At 46.1% G+C, this 20,638-nt stretch overlaps 1 protein-coding gene across 1 annotated transcript in view; it reads left to right on the plus strand.

Annotated features, from left to right (window-relative positions):
- The window catches only part of ank2a (ankyrin 2a, neuronal), a 41,697-nt gene that overhangs the window by 12,179 nt on the left and 8,880 nt on the right, over window positions 1-20,638 (plus strand). Inside the window, exons 22-45 of the mRNA XM_029259264.1 lie at window positions 12-110; window positions 235-333; window positions 442-514; window positions 598-739; window positions 840-918; window positions 1,003-1,088; window positions 1,232-1,267; window positions 1,699-1,923; window positions 2,417-2,515; window positions 3,318-3,472; window positions 3,556-3,767; window positions 3,848-4,055; window positions 4,143-4,239; window positions 4,319-4,547; window positions 4,683-4,808; window positions 4,889-5,011; window positions 5,245-5,277; window positions 5,387-5,408; window positions 10,554-17,273; window positions 17,575-17,652; window positions 18,045-18,188; window positions 18,383-18,523; window positions 18,736-18,922; window positions 19,734-19,791. Of these exons, the coding sequence (XP_029115097.1) occupies window positions 12-110; window positions 235-333; window positions 442-514; window positions 598-739; window positions 840-918; window positions 1,003-1,088; window positions 1,232-1,267; window positions 1,699-1,923; window positions 2,417-2,515; window positions 3,318-3,472; window positions 3,556-3,767; window positions 3,848-4,055; window positions 4,143-4,239; window positions 4,319-4,547; window positions 4,683-4,808; window positions 4,889-5,011; window positions 5,245-5,277; window positions 5,387-5,408; window positions 10,554-17,273; window positions 17,575-17,652; window positions 18,045-18,188; window positions 18,383-18,523; window positions 18,736-18,922; window positions 19,734-19,791 (9,471 nt within the window). The remainder of the gene's footprint in view (window positions 1-11; window positions 111-234; window positions 334-441; window positions 515-597; window positions 740-839; window positions 919-1,002; window positions 1,089-1,231; window positions 1,268-1,698; window positions 1,924-2,416; window positions 2,516-3,317; window positions 3,473-3,555; window positions 3,768-3,847; window positions 4,056-4,142; window positions 4,240-4,318; window positions 4,548-4,682; window positions 4,809-4,888; window positions 5,012-5,244; window positions 5,278-5,386; window positions 5,409-10,553; window positions 17,274-17,574; window positions 17,653-18,044; window positions 18,189-18,382; window positions 18,524-18,735; window positions 18,923-19,733; window positions 19,792-20,638) is intronic.

The following is a 20,638-nucleotide window of genomic DNA, read 5'->3' on the forward strand; positions in this document are numbered from 1 at the left end:
TTCCTCCTCAGAGCGGCTACACCCCCCTCCACCAGGCAGCGCAGCAGGGCAACACACACATCATTAGCCTTCTGCTGGGCTGTGGGGCTGAACCGGACGCCACCACTGCAGTGAGCCTGACGCATGCACTCGCGCACACACACACACACACACACACACACACACACACACACACACACACACACACGTGTTTCAGCAGCTGTAGCCTCCCGATGTGTTGTCACTGTGCTCTAGAATGGGAACACAGCGCTGTCGATCGCTCGGCGCCTTGGGTACATCTCTGTGGTGGACACACTCAAGGTGGTCACCGAGGAGGTCATCACCACCACTACTGTGAGTTTGCGTTGTGGGGTCTATGATGTGCTCTGACATCATCAGGCTCCTCCGTCTCCTTCCCCTGGCCACACCCTTATCCTTATCCTTAACCTCGCTCTCTGCCAGTTGGTGACAGAGAAGCACAAGCTGAATGTCCCAGAGACGATGACCGAAGTCCTCGATGTGTCTGACGAGGAAGGTGAGCTCCCCTCACTAGGCGCAGTACACTGTGGGTATGATGTTCTGCCGCTAGGCTGCTCAGGGGTGTCCGCTGTCCCCTAGGCGACGACACTGTGGCGGGCGACGGTGGTGAGTACCTGCGGGTGGAGGACCTGCGGGAGCTCGGCGACGACTCGCTGCCCGGACGCTACCTGGACGGCCTGGACTACATGCGCTTCAGCCTGGAGGGCAGCCATCCGGACAGGTAGCCGTGGGGGAGCCGGTTGCACCTGTGACCCGTGACTACATTCCACCTCCCATCATTTAGCACATGCACCACCGCTGTCACTCCTGTTGACCCACAGGTCCCGCATGACACCTCAGCAGCAGCGGCGGGGTCACAGGGGTGGCGCTCTCATTGAGGAGCTCATCAGCAGCCAGCAGGTGTGTGTTTCAGTGCCGTGTGTGTTTCAGATCGCTGTGTGTTTCAGCGCTGCTCAAATGGTTCCTCTGCACCTTGTCCACTAGGTGTCACTGTCCCTGCAGAAGGAGAAAGACTGGAGCACTGAGAACCTGGACAATGTGGTTCTGTCCACCACTCCTTTAGACTCTGGGTCAGTTCTCCACGTGTGTGCGCACACACATTTGATAATTACATACACAACCCCAGTCACTCATGGTTTCTCCCTCTTCTGTTCTCCCTGATCTGCAAACGGCTTGCCTTTCTGCCCTCTACGGACTCCTGCTCTCCTTGCAGCCACATCTCTCCATTCCAGGAGCAGGACAACAGCAGGTGACACACACACACACACACACACACACACACACGCATGCATGCACACAGAGTAACTGTGTGTAAGTCCCAAAATATATAAGGCAGCAAATAAATGGACAGACACACATTATAGGACGATGGGGGATGTTGAGGTGCTGCAGGGTGGTGGACACAGAGGTCATTGGTCAGTAAGAGGTCAGAGAGAGACCATTCACCCACGGGCAGCGGGAGTAAGCAGTCTAGAGCCTGATGGCTGCTCGTGGAAGCGGAGGCCTCTGCCAGTGGTCAGAGGCTCCGCCCAGACTGGGCAGTCTTCTGGGAAACGCTCTTATAGTCTACCTGAGTGAGGGATTCAATCGTCCAGCTTCAGAGCAGAAAGGAGTCAATGGTTCCAGAGTGGCAAGACCTGTCCCGCAAAGGTGTGTCAACTTCCTGCTTTCTGTCCACAGTTTCCTGGTCAGCTTCATGGTGGATGCCCGTGGGGGGGCCATGAAGGGGTGTCGCCACCACGGCCTCCGCATCATCGTTCCACCCCGCAAATGCTCTGCCCCCACAAGGGTCACCTGCCGCCTGGTGAAGCGCCAGCGTTTGGCCTCCATGCCCCCCCTAGTGGAGGGGGAGGGGCCAGCTGGCCGACTGGTGGAGGTGGGGCCCACTGGCGCGCAGTTCCTCGGGTGAGGACTGGGAGACACAGGTGGACTCAATACATATAGGTGCAGTTGGGACGGGGGGGCAGTCTAGTGGATGCTGTCGGGTGGGCACTGTTGGGGGGATGCAGCCCAGTGGATGCTGTCACTCAGGCACAAGCTTGTGTGTCGGGTGTCTTACAGTGTTCGTGTCCACATTCAAGATGTCTCCGCAGGACAGTTTGTTTCTGGACAGTACGTTCTGGTAGAGCGAGACCCACTGACAGGCCTTGTCCCGTCATGTCTCCTGGGTTCTTTGTTTCTGAGCAGCCAGACGTCCCAGTGCTTCCCAGAGCACCTATTACTGTGGTATGCGATGGAGGATTTGGTGTGAGGGACTATACCCTCAGACACAGGAAGGTCTCTGGAATCGACCTCGCAGTCTGACCTGTCTGCTGCCCCTGTCGGGGGGGTGTGCTGTTTTTGGGACGCTGCGATGATGGTCTGACGTCTTGCTGCTCTTGTCTCCCTCTGCTTTCAGCAAACTGCACCTGCCTGCAGCTCCGCCTCCACTCAACGAGGGTGAGAGTTTGGTCAGCAGGATCCTGCAGCTGGGGCCTCCGGGGACCAAGTTTCTCGGGTAGGAAAGGGACGGATCTCCGCTCCATCACGTGACGCTGTGTGTGTCTGTCTCCGTCTCTGTGCGCTTGGTCCTGTTCACATTTACATTTATTCATTTAGCAGACACATGGGCCAGTCGACCTGTACAGAAACACAGTTTATAAACTGGTTTGGCCATAATTCCATAACTTTTACAACAAAGCTACAATCCAAAAAATTTTCATAATTGTGATCTCCCTTGATTTATTTAAGGGGGAGGTTCTGTAAATACTTTGATGTACATGAAATGGGAAACACTCTACATTTTTAATGAGCTACATTAACATTAAAACTAATCTGACAGAAAGTAGAAATCCATCATCTCCACAAAAACAACTTCTGTTCCCTGCTGTTTGACATGGACAGTGTTGCTCATCTTGCTTCTTATCGCTGACGCGCAGGAACAGCACACAGGGGCTGGAAACACTGTGGAAGTGAATGGAATTAAGGCGGCTCCACAGTCTTGTTCTCTTTGGCTGCTCTTTACTGCCACCTGTCGGCTAGGGTGGTAAATACAGCTCACATTTCCTCCATTAAGGTTGGAAATTTTGGAAAGCAGATACATGAGGAAAAAATGGTTAAATAAAAAGGATATGTTCATGTCTTCAGAAACCCGTAACTCGATGTCTCCTAACTCGCATACACTTATTTGTCATCTTGGTGTCAGCGTTCCGTATGTTTGTCGATTTGTGCCGGGTGTTGTGAGGCTGCGACCTGTGAGGATCTGTACGTGCAGAAGTGTGGCGGTGCCACCGCAGTAAAAGCAGCACTGTCCTCGGCAGGCCTGTACTGCTGGAGATCCCTCACTTCGCTGCCCTGCGGGGGGCCGAGCGTGAGCTGGTCACGCTGCGCAGTGAGACGGGTGAGAGCTGGAGGGAGCACTACTGCGAGTACACGGAGGAGGAGCTCAACCAGATCCTCAACGGCATGGATGAGGGTGAGTCCACGGGACCAGTGGCTTCTTTACCACGGTTAACCGCAGTAGCCCGCCGGTTCTCATGCCTCTGTGTCCGTGTACAGAGCTGGATCCCCCGGAGGTGCTGCAGAAGAAGCGCATCTGCCGCATCATCACGAGAGACTTCCCCCAGTTCTTTGCCGTGGTGTCCCGGGTCAAGCAGGACAGCCAGCTGATGGGGCCTGAGGGAGGAGTCCTCAACAGCTCTGTGGCCCTGCAGGTCCGCGCCCACTTTCCGGAGGGCGCTCTCACAAAGAGGATCCGCGTCGGCCTCCAGGTACTGCTGGGCTCGCACCCTGGAGGGCTGTGTCCACAACACCACCTTCCACCCTAACGTGAGCCCTGTCTCCACCCAAGGCCCAGACCATCAACCCGGAGCTGGTGAGGAGAATTCTGGGTAACAAGGCCAAATTCAGCCCCATCGTCACCCTGGAGCCCAGGAGAAGGAAGTTCCACAAACCTATCACGATGACCCTTCCTGTGCCCAAGGGCTCGGCCAGCGAGGGGCCGACAGGCGCGTACAGGGGCGACGCACCCACTCTGCGTCTGCTCTGCAGCATCACGGGTAGATTGTGCGAGCACTCCCTTTGGTTGCAGCAGCGTCGTACGAGCATCGTGGTGGCACCATCAAACATCTCTCCTCTTCTCCCAGGTGGTACAAATCCTGCCCAATGGGAAGATATCACAGGGTCCACACCCCTCTCCTTCACCAACGACTGTGTGTCCTTCACAACCAACGTGTCGGCAAGGTGACCTCACCCACATGGTTCCGCATTGGTTGTTTGGCCAACAAGTTTCGCTGACTGCTGACTGTTTGATTCTTTGCAGGTTCTGGCTCATCGACTGCCGCCAGGTCCAGGAGTCGGTGACCTTTTGCACCCAGGTGTACCGCGAGGTCATCTGTGTTCCCTACATGGCCAAGTTTGTCGTGTTCGCCAAGATGCTGGACCCAGTTGAGGCCCGGCTGCGCTGTTTCTGTATGACCGATGACAAGATGGACAAGACGCTGGAGCAGCAGGAGAACTTCGCTGAGGTTGCTCGCAGTCGGGATGTGGAGGTGAAGCTCGGAGAGCCTGAGCACGCAGGGCTGACATTGCAGGCTGTTGTTGGATCGGTGGAGGACATGTGGTGGAGATGAAACTGTGGACCAATGGAGGAGATGTGGATTGGGTTTACCGTGTTTCTCTCTTAGGTGCTGGAGGGTAAACCCGTCTACACTGATTGCTTTGGCAACCTGGTCCCTCTGACCAAGACCGGCCAGCACCACATCTTTAGCTTCTACGCCTTCAAGGAGAACCGCCTGGCGCTCCTGGTGAAGGTACGCCCAGCAAGCCTCTGGCTCTCACTGCCCAGCAGGTTCTTTAGACTGCATTTTACCAACACTCTGTCTGGCTGCAGGTCCGAGACAGTACCCAGGAGCCTTGCGGCCGCCTGTCCTTCACCAAGGAGCCGCGCTCCTACAGGAGCCTCAACCAAAGCGCCATCTGCAACCTGAACATCACGCTGCCCCCCTACAGTAAGGTGAGAGCGTCGTGTCCCTCCTACACTCACAGGTCACATATCATAACACACAACATGTGGAAAAAGTGTGGTATCTTCCTGGCGTAATGCTGAGTTATTGCATTTGTAATGTTCAGCTATCAGATAAGAGGGTCAGTTTTTACCGTCTCACGTGTCTGATTTTACCTGCATGTCCAAACTGGTTGCCGTGGTTTTGTTTTTTAAACATTACACTCTGTCGTCTCATCCCTCAGGACTCTGATTCTGACACTGAGGGAGATGAAGAGGTGAGAATACACATGTTGCAGTTCCTGTTAGGGTTATAATAATAATGTTAATAATGATAATAATAATAATAGTGGTTTGTATTTTTTTTTTATAATCTGTCTCTTGCAGACTGACCGGACTCATGAAAAATGTAAGTGTTTTTGTTTTATTGAAGACTGATTTGTCCTTGATGAAACATGAAGAGTTGAGAGTCTAGATCTTCTGACACTTTGACAGATTGTATAAGTATTTGTCTTACATGTAAAACAGACATCATGAATGGGATTAAGATGAGATTTTGTCATAAAAGGTGTTTATTACAGTGTACTACTGTTTCTTTGTTACTTATGTGAGTCTCTGTACTCTAGAATCAGCATCTACACTGTCGCACTATGTTGTGTGATTGTTTCTCCACTCAGTAAAAAGGAGAGGTTTCACTTTGACGAAAACACTCTCAGATCCACAGTCCTCAAGTCCATGAACTCAGCTGTCAGATATCAGATGTCAAATACAAGAATAAAATTCTGGCAATCTCAATGACCCTAAACACCATTGAAAGCAAAAACAAATCTGAGTAGAAAGTCCAACATTTCACCACAGTTATCGCACATCTTCATGTACATTTCTACGTATTCGTTGATCAGACGCTTTTCTCCAAAGCGACATACATCTCAGAGAACAACACAAAGAGTTCAGCGCATCAACAGAAGAAGAGGTTTGGATGCAGATACTGATTCTAGAGTACAGTCCATTTGTCACATACCGCGGTATAAGCCAGTATGCACCAGACAGGTGGAGGAGGATGAGGACTGAGGAGAGGGAGGTCACTCTAAACAACTGGAGAACATCTGACTTTGCGAGGAGAGCAGTTTTGGTGCAATGACTGACTTTGAATCCAGACTGATACCCATCAGGGAGATAATTCTGGGTGAGGAATGTAGATAGTTGATCACAGGTTGACCGATGCAGTTTTTGACAGAAGAGGGAAGAGTGAGACTGGACTGTAGTTCTGGACTGAGTCTGGATCCAGAGAGAGTTTCTTTCCCAGTGTTGAGTCGAGGGCAGTTTTGAAGGCAGATGGAAAACAACCAGAGGAGAGCGAGGAGTTGATGATCCTGGAGATGAAGGAGGTAAGTTGTGGCGAAATGTCCTGTAGGAGTGGAGAAGGTATCCCATTGAGGGAGCAGGTGGTGGTGCTATGTCACAGTGTCTACAGACCCAATACAGTGGGACTGCTGTTACAAACTTTTTGGAGCAGTACAGGCAGTCCCCGACTTATGAACATCCGACTTACGTACAACCCGTAGTTATGAACTACTCCCTTACTGACCGGAAGTTAATTTTTTTGTCACCCTTAAGTAACAATGAAATGAAAACTTTATAATTAAGCCTTTATATTAAAAAATTGAGTTACATACAATGATTTGTAATAACAAACTGGCACTACTTTGCGATGCGCATCAAAATATCGAGCGTCTACAGTGGTTTGTCGGCGTGTGAGCCCGAGGTAGGACAGATTCGTTCTCTTCAGTTGGACCACATTGCTGTTAACAGTGTCTCGTGTGTTACTGTATTTCGCTTTAACTTTTTGTTTTTACCCTTCTAACCATGGCACCAAAGCATAAATATGATGCAGGTGATGGTGATGCATCCAAGAAAAGGGAAACGATCATGATTGAAACTAAAATGTAAGTAATAAAGCGTTCGGGAATAGGTGAAACGCCAGCAGACATTAAAATGAATGTAAGAGACGAGGCAGGAGACAGAAGATGCAGTCGCCCGTTGCTGTGGGCTTTTATTTGCCCTTAGACAGGGGAGAAGGAAGGAGATGGGAAAGGGGGACCAGGGAACAGGTAGGGAGAGGTTTCGTGCTGGTCAGGGGGGCTGGGAGAGTCGGGTTGGTCAGGACGCGGGCTTCGTCTCAGGGATCGGGTTCGGGTTCGCCTCGTTCTCTTCCTCGGTCTCTTCCTCGGTCTCTTCTCCCTACTGCTGGGCACTGGGGAAAAAATAGGGAGTGAAATCAGCCCCAGCTGTGGCTGCTTTGCCCCGTCTCCACCCCCTTCCCGGGTGGCCTCGACATGCTACAGCAAACATTAAAGTTTCTTCAACGTTTTGCACTCTCGCGCACGCACACTCTCTCTCTTATAAATACTGTAATTGTCACGACGACGCCCTGCACCTCAACCAGCAGCTTCAGTAGGAGCACTCGGCTATAAAAGATACTTCTCAACCTTCTCAGTTGTGGAATCTCACTTGACCATCCCCTATGAGTTCTCAAAACTACCTCGCTTTGCTTTTCCAAGTCCTGTCCCTCATCGATCCCCAGTCCTGTTCCACCTCTCTTTGATAACGACTGCCCGCCTTGTCCCTTGACCGCAGTTTTGGATCCTCGCCTCCGTTCAGTTTGCCGACCGACCGACTGACCGTTCGCCCTTTCCTGACTACGATAACACGTCAGGTCCTTTGATTCTGAATAAACGATCCTGCACTTGGGTCCAGCCGTGTCCTCTGTTCATCATGACAGTAACATTTATTGTCATCTCTTTGTATGTCCCTCTCTATTATAAATACTGTAGTTACATTTATTATTATTATTATTATTATTATTATTATTATTATTATCGTTACATCATTACATTGTATCATTATTGTTACTACTGTATTGCTATATTAAACATGTTTTAGTGTATCCAGAAGTGTTTCTTTTATGTGTGCATAGAAAGGTACACGATATACTGTATACTAAGATAAACATTTGACAAACTGATGTTAGACACCCATCATATCTAACTGTTCCGATTTGCGTCAAAACCCAACTTAGACAGACTGAGGACCGGAACTCGTTCGTAATCCTGGGACTGTCTGTATTTAGAATTTATCTGTTTCATAAATGGAGCTAGCAAACCCGTTCCTTCAAGCCAAAGCTTTGCCCAATTCGCTAACAGTTAACATTGGTACCACCGTATTAAAATCAAATCAAATCACTTTATTGTCACTTCGCCATAACTACAAGTGTACAGGTGATGAAAATCTTTGGTGCTTTCTCCGCAACTCTTCGCCATAACTTACAAGTATACAGACCACAAAAAATATACACAGTACACACCTGTATAGTACGTACAGTATTCACATAATACAATATACACAACATACATGTAGGAGTCGAGATGTACAGGTGCAGTACACATGGGAGGTAGAGGGGGTTGTGTGTGTGTGGTGGTGTTATTAGTTATTAGTTATTAGAGTTCAACAGTCTGATGGCCTGCGAGAAGGTGCTGTCCTGCAGCCTGCTGGTGTGGGATCTGATGCTGCGATACCGTCTGCCTGATGATAGCAGTGAAAGCAGTCTGTGGCTCGGGTGGCTGGAGTCTCCGATGATCCTCTGTGTTTTCCTCACACGCCACTTAATGTAGATGTTCTGGAGGAAGGGAAGCTCACCTCCGACGACATGCATAGCAGGTGGTGATGCAGCCAGTCAGGATGCTCTCCACGGTGTAGGTGTAGAATGATTTGAGGATGTTGGGGCTCATACTGAACATCCTCACCCGTCTGAAGAAGAGGAGGTGCTGGTGAGCTTTCTTCACCACTGCAGTGTGAGTGGACCATGTGAGGTCCTCAGTGATATGAACACCGAGGAACTTGAAGCTGTTGCAGAGGAACTCCACTGGCGTCCCGTTGATGGTGATGGGGGTGCGCACCCTGTCCTGTCTCCTAAAGTCCACTACAAGCTCCTTGGTCTTTTTGATGTCGAGCGAGAAGTTTTTTCCTGGAACCAGTGTGTCAGAGTGCGCACCTCTTCTCTGTAGGCCGTCTCAGACCTACCAGCATTGTGTCATCTGCAAATATTACTTAGTTATGTGCATCAGGCACTGTTTAGCTGGCTGCAGTCACCTGGCTTCATAGCTCACGTTCAAGCCAGTGCTTGATAGCGTCTAATTCTCATGTCCTACATGAACAGGACTACACAGCTGTTAAATCAGCTCGACTGACTAACTAAATCAAGTTCAGATACTCTGATGAACCATATGGACTATGTAGTAAAATACAGGGTTTTACCTCTCTTTGGGTTTGGAGTGCCTGAGCTGATTGGTCCGCTTCATTTGTTAGGAAGGACTGCTACCCAAAGAGCTGTCTCTGTTTCCTGTTATGGGGCAGTTAGTAGGGTTATTGTGGGTGGCATGGTGGCACAGCGAGTAGTGCTGCTGTTTCACAGTGTGTGGGTGGTGCGAGAGGATATGGGTTCACTCCTCCCTTAGTCTGTGTGGAGTTTGTATGTTCTCTGCGTGGGTTTCCTCCCACAGTCCAAAGACATGCTGTTCAGGTTCACCCACAGTGTGTGAGTGACAGAGAGAGTGTGTTCCACTGATGTATTGAGGAGTGACCCAGTGTAAGTAGTGTATCTAGCAGTGTTAGTAACTGTGGTCAATAAGGTGTGTGTGGGCTGATAACACTACATAGAGTTCATTGGAGGTCATCTTGATTGTGATGCTTTATTCAATGTTTTTAGTGGAACATAACCCACAAATAAATCTAAGAATTAAGCTGTTTTATTACGAATTTACTGACACAGACATGGTGGACTTACAAATAATTCTGAGTTGTGAAAAGTCTTTGTGAAAAGTAGAGGTACAAGTGTACACAGAGTAGTGCATTTATGTATTTTTAATTAGTATTTATCTCTGCATGCCACTAATATTGTTTCTTAATAGTTTATTAACATGTACTGTAATTAGTTACTAAACTAGTAGTATGGTATTTATAACAATAGGAAACACCCTGTATTGAGCCAAGGGCTCCTGTCTTTCACCTACTTTTAATCCAGAGTTGCGAACTTGCACATCCCTCACATAACATGCTGAATCACACTCTTTGTTTAATCTTGAATGTATGATTTATTTAATCTTCTTATAACCTTAAATGTCCTTTGTTACACTGTCATTTTGCATCATTAAATATGACAGATTTTGACCTTCTGCCCTTTTTCAGAAGATATGACTGTTGAACAATCTTGAGACAACTCCTCTGTTTCTGTCTCCCTGTTTTGTGTATCTGTGGGATGTTATTTATTCTTGTTCTGTATAAGACACTCAGATGCTATCTCCTGTCCATTTAGTCTCTTTTTCATTCTCTGCTGTTCTTACCTTCCAGTGCATTTCTCTATATTCCCATGTTGTGTTTTATGTACATTGAGTGAAATTTATTGTATGCTCCTGTTGTGACCACATCTCTGTAATCTGTTTTTTCCGTTCATTTCCATTTTGATTCATTTCATCTGATTATGTTTTGGAAATGGAAGATGATCAAGATACTGAATCTACTGAAACATCAGCCCTAAGATCCCAGGTTATTTGTGACCCTGCTGCTCTTGCCAGCCCAGACCTCCTTTCAGAGGTGTCAGAAATGAAGCAGGACCTCATCAAGATGACAGCCATTCTGAACACAGATACCACAGAAAAACCGATCCTCATTAGTACTGAGGCCCAGATGGATACAGGAGGGGAGGAGGAGCCAGGAGAACCTTTTGAAATTATGGGAAAGGTCAGAGAAGACCTAGAGAAGGTCGGTGAGATACTGAGACATGGAATGTGCATAAGCGAAGTGACTGAAGTAGCTCTGGAAACACCAGTAATCACAGAAGTTAAGGACACAAAAAGTACAGAAGAACAAACCCTCATCAGTAAAACTGAAAGCAGTGAAACCAAAAAAACTGCTTCCTTTAATGTTCAGGAACCTCTCCTGATAGAAACCAGAATCAACAAGGGAACTGCCAGACCAACAACTACAAAGGAAATGTCAGGCATGATCAGACTTCTCACTAGGGACCTTGAGACCTACCTTAGGGAGGTGCCCAAAGTGCCTGGCAGACAACAAGAAGATGCTGTCCAGGAGACTTTCACACAGGTCATTCTGACAAGAGATGGTAAGGCAGATTCTAAGAAAGATGAGATCAAAAAGCCAGTTAGAAGGAAACTGAGAGAGAGAACATCTACAGAAGAAGACCTTGACCCAAGTCTTGGAAGCACTCTTATTAAAGGGTTCTCAGATGAGAGGCTTGATGATGAAATTCATGTAAAAACTGTAAAGTCTTCAGATAAGGGACCAGGTTCCCCAGTAGTGGTGGAAACCCCTATTGGGTCCATCAGAGACAGAATAAAAGCACTTCAGGGAGAGAGTGAGAGAACATGCACAGAAGACCTTCAGCAAAGTGTCAGGAACACTCTTATTAAGAGGAGTTCACATGAAATGCATGATGATGAAGGTTATTTAGAAACTGTAAAATCCTCAGAGCAGGAGCCAGGTTCCCCAGTGGTGGTGGAAACTCCTATTGGGTCCATCAGTGACAGAATAAAAGCACTTCAGGGAGAAAGTGAGAGAACATGCACAGAAGAGCTTCAGCAAAGTGTCAGGAACACTCTTATTAAGAGGAGCTCACATGAAATGCATGATGATGAAGGTTATTTAGAAACTGTAAAATCCTCAGAGCAGGAGCCAGGTTCCCCAGTAGTGGTGGAAACTCCTATTGGGTCCATCAATGACAGAATAAAAGCACTTCAGGGAGAAAGTGAGAGAACATGCACAGAAGAGCTTCAGCAAAGTGTCAGGAACACTCTTATTAAGAGGAGCTCACATGAAATGCATGATGATGAAGGTTATTTAGAAACTGTAAAATCCTCAGAGCAGGAGCCAGGTTCCCCAGTGGTGGTGGAAACCCCTATTGTGTCCATCAGAGACAGAATAAAAGCACTTCAGGGAGGGAGTGAGAGAACATGCACAGAAGACCTTCAGCAAAGTGTCAGGAACACTCTTATTAAGAGGAGGTCATATGAGATGCATGAAGATAAAGTTTGTGTAGAAAATTTAAAATTCTCAGATCAGGGACTAGGTTCTCCAGTGGTGGTGAAAACTTCTGCTGGGTCTTTCAAAGGCAGAATAGAGGCATTTCAGGCAGAGAATGAGAAGACATCCACAGAAGAGGATCTTGATTCCAGTTCCAAACAAACCCTTGTTAAAGTGAGATCAGAGGGGAGAGCATGCACAGAAGAAGATCTTGAGCAATGTGTCACAACAACTCTCATTAAGGGGACCTCAAAGGAGAAGCTCAATGATGAAATTCAACAATTCAAAACTAAAAGACTGGGTTCCCCAGTGGTGGTGGAAACCACATTTGAGTCAATTAAAGACAGAGTAGAGACCATTCAGGTAGAAAGTGAGAGAGCATGCAAAGAAGAGCTTGACCAAAGTGTCAGGGACACTTCAGATGATATGCTTCATGATAAAGCTTATGTAAGACCCATAAAATCCTCAGATCAGTTGCCAGTCTTGCCAGTAGTGCTGGAAACACCTATCAGGTTAATCATCGACAGAGAAAATGCACTTCAGGGAAATAAAACAAAGATAAAGACATTACATACACAGACGTATACAGAAGAAAACACTGACCCCAGTATTGAGAACATTCTTGTCAAAGGAACCTCAGATGAGATGCTTGATGATGAGGTTTATGTGAGAACTTCAGAATTCCTAGATCAGGGACTGGGTTCCCCAGTGGTAGAGGAAACCCCTATTGGGTTGAACAAAGACAGAACAAAATCACCTCAGGGAGAGAAAACATACACAGAAGAAAACACTGACCCCAGTACCGAGGACATTTTTGTCAAAGGAACCTCAGATGAGATGCTTGACAATGACGTTTATGTGAGAACTTCAGAATCCGCAGATCAGGGACCAGGTTTCCCAGTGGTAGAGGAAACCCCTATTGGGTTGAGCAAAGACAGAACAAAATCACCTCAGGGAGAGAAAACATACACAGAAGAAAACACTGACCCCAGTACCGAGGACATTCTCATCAAAGGAACCTCAGATGAGATGCTTGATGATGAGGTTTATGTGAGAACTTCAGAATCCGCAGATCAGGGACCGATTTGCCCATTGGTAGAGGAAACCCCTATTGGGTTGAGCAAAGACAGAACAAAATCACCTCAGGGAGAGAAAACATACACAGAAGAAAACACTGACCCCAGTACCGAGGACATTCTTGTCAAAGGAACCTCAGATGAGATGCTTGACAGTGACGTTTATGTGAGAACTTCAGAATCTGCAGATCATGGACCGGGTTGCCCAGTGATAGAGGAAACCCCTATTGGGTTGATCAAAGACAGAACAAAATCACCTCAGGGAGAGAAAACATACACAGAAGAAAACACTGACCCCAGTACCGAGGACATTTTTGTCAAAGGAACCTCAGATGAGATGCTTGACGATGGCATTTATGTGAGAACTTCAGAATCTGCAGATCATGGACCGAGTTGCCCAGTGGTAGAGGAAACCCCTATTGGGTTGAGCAAAGACAGAACAAAATCACCTCAGGGAGAGAAAACATACACAGAAGAAAACACTGACCCCAGTATCGATAACATTCTCGTCAAAGGAACCTCAGATGAGATGCTTGACGATGAGGTTTATGTGAAAACTTCAGAATCCGCAGATCAGGGACCGGGTTCCCCAGTGGTAGAGGAAACCCTTATTGGCTCAATTGAAGACAGAGTAAAAGCACTTCAGGGAGATAAAACATATATCGAAGACTTTGTCTCCAGTGTCAATAACACTCTTATTAAGGAGAGCTCAGATATGGTGTTTGATGATGAGGTTTATTCAAGAACTACAGAATCAACAAATCAGGTGCCAGTTTCCCCCTTAGTAGTGGAAACCCCTATTGGGTCTATCAAAGACAGAGTAAAAGCTCTTCAGAACAAAGTGCAGGAGGAGAAGATAAGCCAACAGCAGGTGGCTTTCCAAGAAATGACTGGTAGTAAATCCTCTTCTTACATTACTAAAAAAACAACAAAAATCTCCGAAACCTCCCCTAAATCCACTAAATCCCACTCTGAAAGGTTAGAAGATACTATGACTGTGCAGGAATTGATGAAAGCCTTCCAATCAGGGCAGGATCCTTCAAAGACTAAATCTGGCCTCTTTGAGCATAAAATTGTCACCTTAAAAACAGAAGCCTTGAGTCCAACGTCACAGTCTACCCGGCCCGAAGCAATCATAGAGGAACCCACCATTCCCCTTTGCTCTCATGCAGAGAACTTGTCCCAAGATATTCAAGACTTGGATGAAACGCCAATACACCGAGGGTGGAGGACCCCTGGTGATTTTAGCAAAATTATTATAGCAGAGCTTGAGGAGAAGACAGGATCTCAGATGCTGAGTAACATTTTGGATGCTAAGGGTGAATATAGTTTTGTAAAAATGACCATAGCTGGAGACTCAGTTTCCCCCCCTGACGCAACCATCCTGGCTTCACCAGATTTTATTGCTGAAGAAGAAGTCTCAGTTTCTGACAAACATCAAAGCAGAGCTCAAGACAGTATCCCTAAGAATGAGGCTGGTCTTCTGGATGACTATAGTACAATCACAAACTCTGAGGACCATTATGAGTGCGAGGACATAGAAGAAACTCCATGTATCGGCCCTGGGAATCAGACATTTTTAGTTAAGGAATCTGACCAGCCTTTACCTGAGAGTAGTAGTCCTCAAGAAGTCACACTGCATACCACATGTGGAATGGTAAACGATGATTCTGTCCAAGTAGCGCAACAAAAAAATTTCCAGGATGTGAATTCTGGTGATGAGTTGTCAGAGATGAGCCTTCCTGGCTCCTCAGGGCCAGATTGTCAGGTTGCTGGAGATTGTTATATCAAAGAAATTCAGTTTATGGATGTCTGTGAGGAGAAGGAATGTGATTCAGCATCATACAGTCCCAAAAAAATTCGACAGCCTACAAAAAGGACTTCTGACACGACAGACACCTTTTTGAATGACCACGAAGCCTGGGAAAATGTTCTAGCAGGAGGTCCTCCTTGTCCTTCTCACTTAGATCTTCCCCTCCGACCACAGGAGTCAGGGGCCCTCAGCTCCTCAGCTGATGAGTCCTTAACTGTCAGTCACAAGGACTCTCTGGAGACGAGTCCTGTGACAGTGGACAACTCATCTCATAAAACCCCCGACTCCATAGAGTCAAGTCCAACAAAGGAATCGTTGTGCCATGACTCTTTGGAGAACAGTCCCATTGAGCAGAAAAGAGATGGTTTTCCAAAAGCTGAGTTGTATGATCAAAGCCCATCATTATCTGAAGTTGTTCTGCTCTCAGACAGAGTTGACATTAAGTGTCTCAAAAACTCAAAGGCTGGTATCCTAGAAGTTCATGATTTAGAACAGATATCCCAAGAGGAAAAACTGGGAATAAGCTCAATTTCTCTTGACATCCAGAGCTCTGAAAAAGTAAGCTATGATGTCAGCCCAAGTCCTGCTCAGGAGACCCAGTCATTGCCATTAGTGTTTCAAGAGTCTGATTCACAGAACAGCAAGTATCATAGGGATTTTACCCCTGAGGAGGATATGTTTAAAATGGCTGCAAAAATTAAAACATTTGATGAAATGGACCAGGACACCAAAAACGAACGAGAGGGTGGAAATGAAACAAGGACAGCACTGTCCTCTCTCACACCTGAAGATGGAAATGATATGAATAAACAGATAACAGTGATTTCACAAATTGAGGATGAAAAAAAAAATAACACAGAAGTATCATCGATTACTGAACCCTGCAAAAAGGTAAAACTGAATTCTCCTGATTTTGCACATGCATGCTCCCTTGCAACTGAAGGATTCCAACATGTTTATGATGACTTGGGACAAGAAACAGAAGCAGAGTCTTTTCAAATATCTGAACATATTTCATCAGATACTGTAACTTCAGAAGAAGCAGAAGGTCCCACCAACCTTATGAAAGAAGAAACCTTCAGATCTGAGATTGACAGCACAGAGATGTCCGTCACCACCAAAAAGCCACTTAAGGTGGAAGAATCGCAGAGTGAAACAAATCCGTTTCTGTTCCAGGAGAAGAAACTGTTTGAAATGACTAGAAGTGGTGCCATTGATATGACACAAAGAAGTTCTGAAGAGGAAGGTTTTGGATTATTCCACAAACAAAAAGCCCTTACCAAAGCCCCTCCTGAGAAGGTTGGAGAAGACTCTAATGAGTGTACTGTAGACAGTGACACATGCAGCAGTCTCTCTCTGGAGGTCAGACAATCAGAATCCTCTCAGGCACCCTCTGACTCACTGGCAGAATATCCAACATCTTGCACTTTTGAGAAGGTGACCCAGAATTCAGAACTTGAAAATAACCAATTTCACTTCCATGAGACTGATTCCATCAAGAAGGAGGACTCGCACTCTCCTGACCATTCTACTGCCCCCATCCATACAGCCCACACCTTGGTGGCCAGTTGTGATTACTGTGAACTGGACATTCAGTCCTCTGACTCTTCTCCAGAAGAACAACGCTCTGTGATTGAACTCCCTTTCCCTGTTGATGATGCTGCAGCACCCGACTGCTTTGAAACGGAAAAAAGCTCCTTCCTGGCCACACCTTCTACACCTTTGCCATCACCATGGTCGGATGCACTTCCGGGGCAGAGGAAGTCCAAAGTACCAAATGAAACAGAACCACGGAAATCAAGGCTGTGCTCAGACCCAGCAATGCGACGTACAGAATCACTCAAGGTTCAAAGCGAAAAAGAACCTGTTAAGCAGGAACAGAGGAGCAGATCTGTGACACATGTAGTTTCTGATGAATCTTTCAAACCTCAGAATTGCTCATCTCATGGGTTTTGGGTTGACGCTGACCTGAGATTTCCACAGAGTGATAATTCTGCTGCTTGGCCAGAGATGGTCCCATGTGGAGAACCAACTCAAATTAAATGTGCCCTAACCCCCAACTTGCTGACCGGATCCAGTGAAAAGGTCTTTGAAATTAGGGAACCTGCTGCTCAACCTTTACAGGGACAGACAGGCAGCGAATCTAAGATTTGGGTCTGGAACACCAGGGCTCCCGAAGGTTCTTCACCCCTTGGTTCTGATGATGTGTTTGTCACAAAACCACTGGACAGTTCTGTGGAAAGTGAGAAATGGATCTTATGTGGTGAAAATGGCCCCAGCAACCAAAAAGGTACCTTCTTCATGGGTCTTTGCTTTTCTAAAGGTTGGCAGTAGAGATTCATATCATATTTCTGCTCATATTTTTAAACTTAAGTGCTTTTGTAATTGTCTTTGCCATCATGGACTGCTGTTGTGACGTGTGTTGTTTTCTGTGTTGTCTCTATACCAAACTCTCAAGATTGAATTGACTTATAAATGGGGGACTATTTGAAATAACCTTTCATTTTATTTTTGCAATGGGTACTGTATTTTTTTAAGGAAAATTACCACCTTTACAAATGTCAAGTGTTGTTTTCTGGTCCTTTTCATAGTGGATGAAGATGATGACGCCGAACGCAGGGAAGAACGATTGGCTGTGATCGCCGACCACCTGGGTTTCAGCTGGACAGGTTATTATTATATAAATTGTCCCTTGATGTACTTCAACATTCAGGCAGCAGGTGAAGTTATAGCTAAGGAGACAGACTTGTAGCCTGAAGATTCCTGGTTCAGGTCTCAGGAGGAGCTCAGCTGTTGTACCATCGAGTGAGATACCTAACTTCACTAGTTTCCAGTATGGTAATTGGCTATTAAAATGGATCCTCCGTGTATTTTCTGATCTTCTTACTGTGGTATGAGTTAGAGCTGATGTGATGAACTGGTAAAAAAAAATCTTTAACTCTGATACTGGCAAATTATAAATGTGGAGCATCGGTGATGATCAACACATGAAGCTTCTTATTATGGTGAATATTTTTGATTGATTTCATTGTATTGCCAAAGATTTCTATGGTTAAAGCAGCCTCTTATACAGAACTGGCTCGGGAGCTGGACTTTGATGAAGATGAGATCCAGTTCATTCGGGTGGAGAACCCCAGTTCCCTGCAGGAGCAGAGCCATGTCTTGTTGAAGCGCTGGGCAGAACGGGAGGGGAAACATGCCTCGGGTGTGTATTTGGATCCGGAACTTCCTCATGTACTGCTCCCCTTTGTCTGTTACCCAGACCTCCATCCCAGTAACCTTTTGCTGAGACTCTATCAGATGTCATACTCACACAACCCAGACTTCATTGTTGTAGAGACCATGAGGATAGAGAAGGCTACATCAGCTTACTTCTCTCTACTGCTGATCCCTCAACAGAGAGCAACCTGACCAGGAAGCTGACTAAGATCAACCGTATGGACATTGTGCATCTCATTGAAACCAAAGTGTCAAAGTCCAGTCAGGAGCAAACATCCCGAACATATGCAGAGATTGAAAAGACCCTGGATCACAGTGAGGGTAAAGTAAAAGCACCTGATTCACCTCAGATGATACACCTTCCGTCAACAATGAAAATATTCCAGTCTTCATGGAAAATATGGAATGTTGTGGCAATCTGTTCATCCCTGTGTCTGCCAAACTAAGGGTCAATTCTGTCTTACACTCTGTTTTGAACCACAGCTCCACATGAGTGTGTCTGTGTACGTGTGCTTCACATGTCTCACGATTAGGCTTCTCCACACTTGCTGAGGACATGGACAGCCCCAAGTTGACACGTCGCACTGAGAGCACACGCAGGGCACCCCCTGCTGTCTCCGAAGAGGATCTGTCGACGTGTTCTCTCCAGGAATCCTTCTACCTCGAGATTGTGGGACCCCCGCTGAGACGGGCCTTGGATGTGGACACACGGGAGGCACGGTACGTCACTTGTTTGATCCATGTCTCAGACAGAGAATTAACAAATGGACTGTTCATCCATCAGTCAGCTGAAATCTTTGGACATTAATCATTTGAATTAACCAAACCTGTTTTTTGTAACAAAAATCTAACACTTGCTTTCCAAGACTATGGACGGCATGTTGTCACAGTGAGTAGTGCCTGGGTGGTGCGAGAGGATGTGGGTTCGATCCTCGCTCAGTTTGTGTGGAGTTTTCATGTTCTCCTTGTGTTTGCACGGGTTTCCTCCGGGTGCTGTGGTTTCCTCTCACGGTCCAAAGACGTGCTGTTCAGGTTCACCTGTAGTGTGTGAGTGACAGAGAGTGTGTGTGTGTGTGTGTGTGTGTTCCACTGATGTATGGATGAGTGACCCAGTTTAAGTAGTGTATCTAGCAGTGTAAGGCACCGCGGTGAATAAGGTGTGTGGGCTCATAACACTACACAGAGTTCATTGGAAGTCGCTTTGGAGAAAAGTGTCTGATAAATGTAAATTTAAGCAAAGTTTTGGAAAGTAAGTGGTAAAATATTCACCCATTCGTCTACTATCCATTTTCCAAACCACTTACCAACGTGGATGGTGTGGTAATAGACATCGTGTCAATGTAGTAACATAGTTGGTACAGATGAAAATACAAAATGACACACCCCATGAGGAGAAGGGGCTGGTCTTATCTCTTAGTTCATACATTACTGGAAGCGTTGTATTGATGTCGAATTAAATACATCTCTGATTTGCCAGGAGCTCCTGTTTGTCTGCGCTCCAGTCTTTATAGTCTGTCTGTCCATTTTCCAGATTATTGGACGGAACCTCAGGACCATCTGAGCTAACTAGAAGAGACACAGAGGATCATGTGAGTCCTTAATGTTTTCAGCATCAGGGCAGTGAGTTTTACCCTCAGTCCAGCAGTACCCAGAGACATGTCTTCAAGAGGCTCAAACAGTTTATGGTCCAACTCATGACTCAACTGTTGGCCAAGTACTGTATTTGGCATTAGATGGAGCATCATCACATTTTTTCTTGCTCCATTTTGTTAAGTCTTCTTATTTGTAATGTTAAATGAGAATTCTTTGAGATTCACAAAATATTTATTGAATTCATTAGTTCCTGCCTCTATTTTCACTGCTCTGGTGCAATTTCAGTAATTGCAGTATATTGAATTATTGAATCATTCATCACAGAAAAATTTAAATAAGCAATTTGATGTTTTATTGCATCATCCTGAGATCTATTTCATTTCCATTTTCACACCAAGATAAAATTAAATGTAAAATATTTTTCTCGTTGGAGTTTAAAGAAAATTCCTTCAGAAATCGCTCTTCATTATTTTTTATTGTCATCCCATTCATGATAGCCTCTTGTTCCTCTTGTAACTGATACTACTTTTCTTTATTAATTTGGCAGATGTTTTGCATACTGGGATACTAGCTGTGTAAAAACTTTTAAATAATTTTTAAAGTCTCTAAAAACACTCAAAGATGCTCTCTCTTGGAAAAGTGTGGTTAGAGACCACTACGAGGCATTGGAACCCCTTGGTAGACAGTCAGACTCATTGATTCCCTGTTGGTGTGTTCATTCCAGCTCTAATACTGTTCTGCCAAGTACTGTTGTTGCCCACGTTGCTTCCAGTTTCATTTTCCTTATTCCAGGTGTTCACTTTTTCATTGTGTCCATTTTCACCATTTTCATTCAGATTTCAT

Source organism: Scleropages formosus, chromosome 16 (assembly GCF_900964775.1).
Source record: "Scleropages formosus chromosome 16, fSclFor1.1, whole genome shotgun sequence".
Taxonomy (NCBI): Eukaryota; Metazoa; Chordata; class Actinopteri; order Osteoglossiformes; family Osteoglossidae; genus Scleropages; species Scleropages formosus.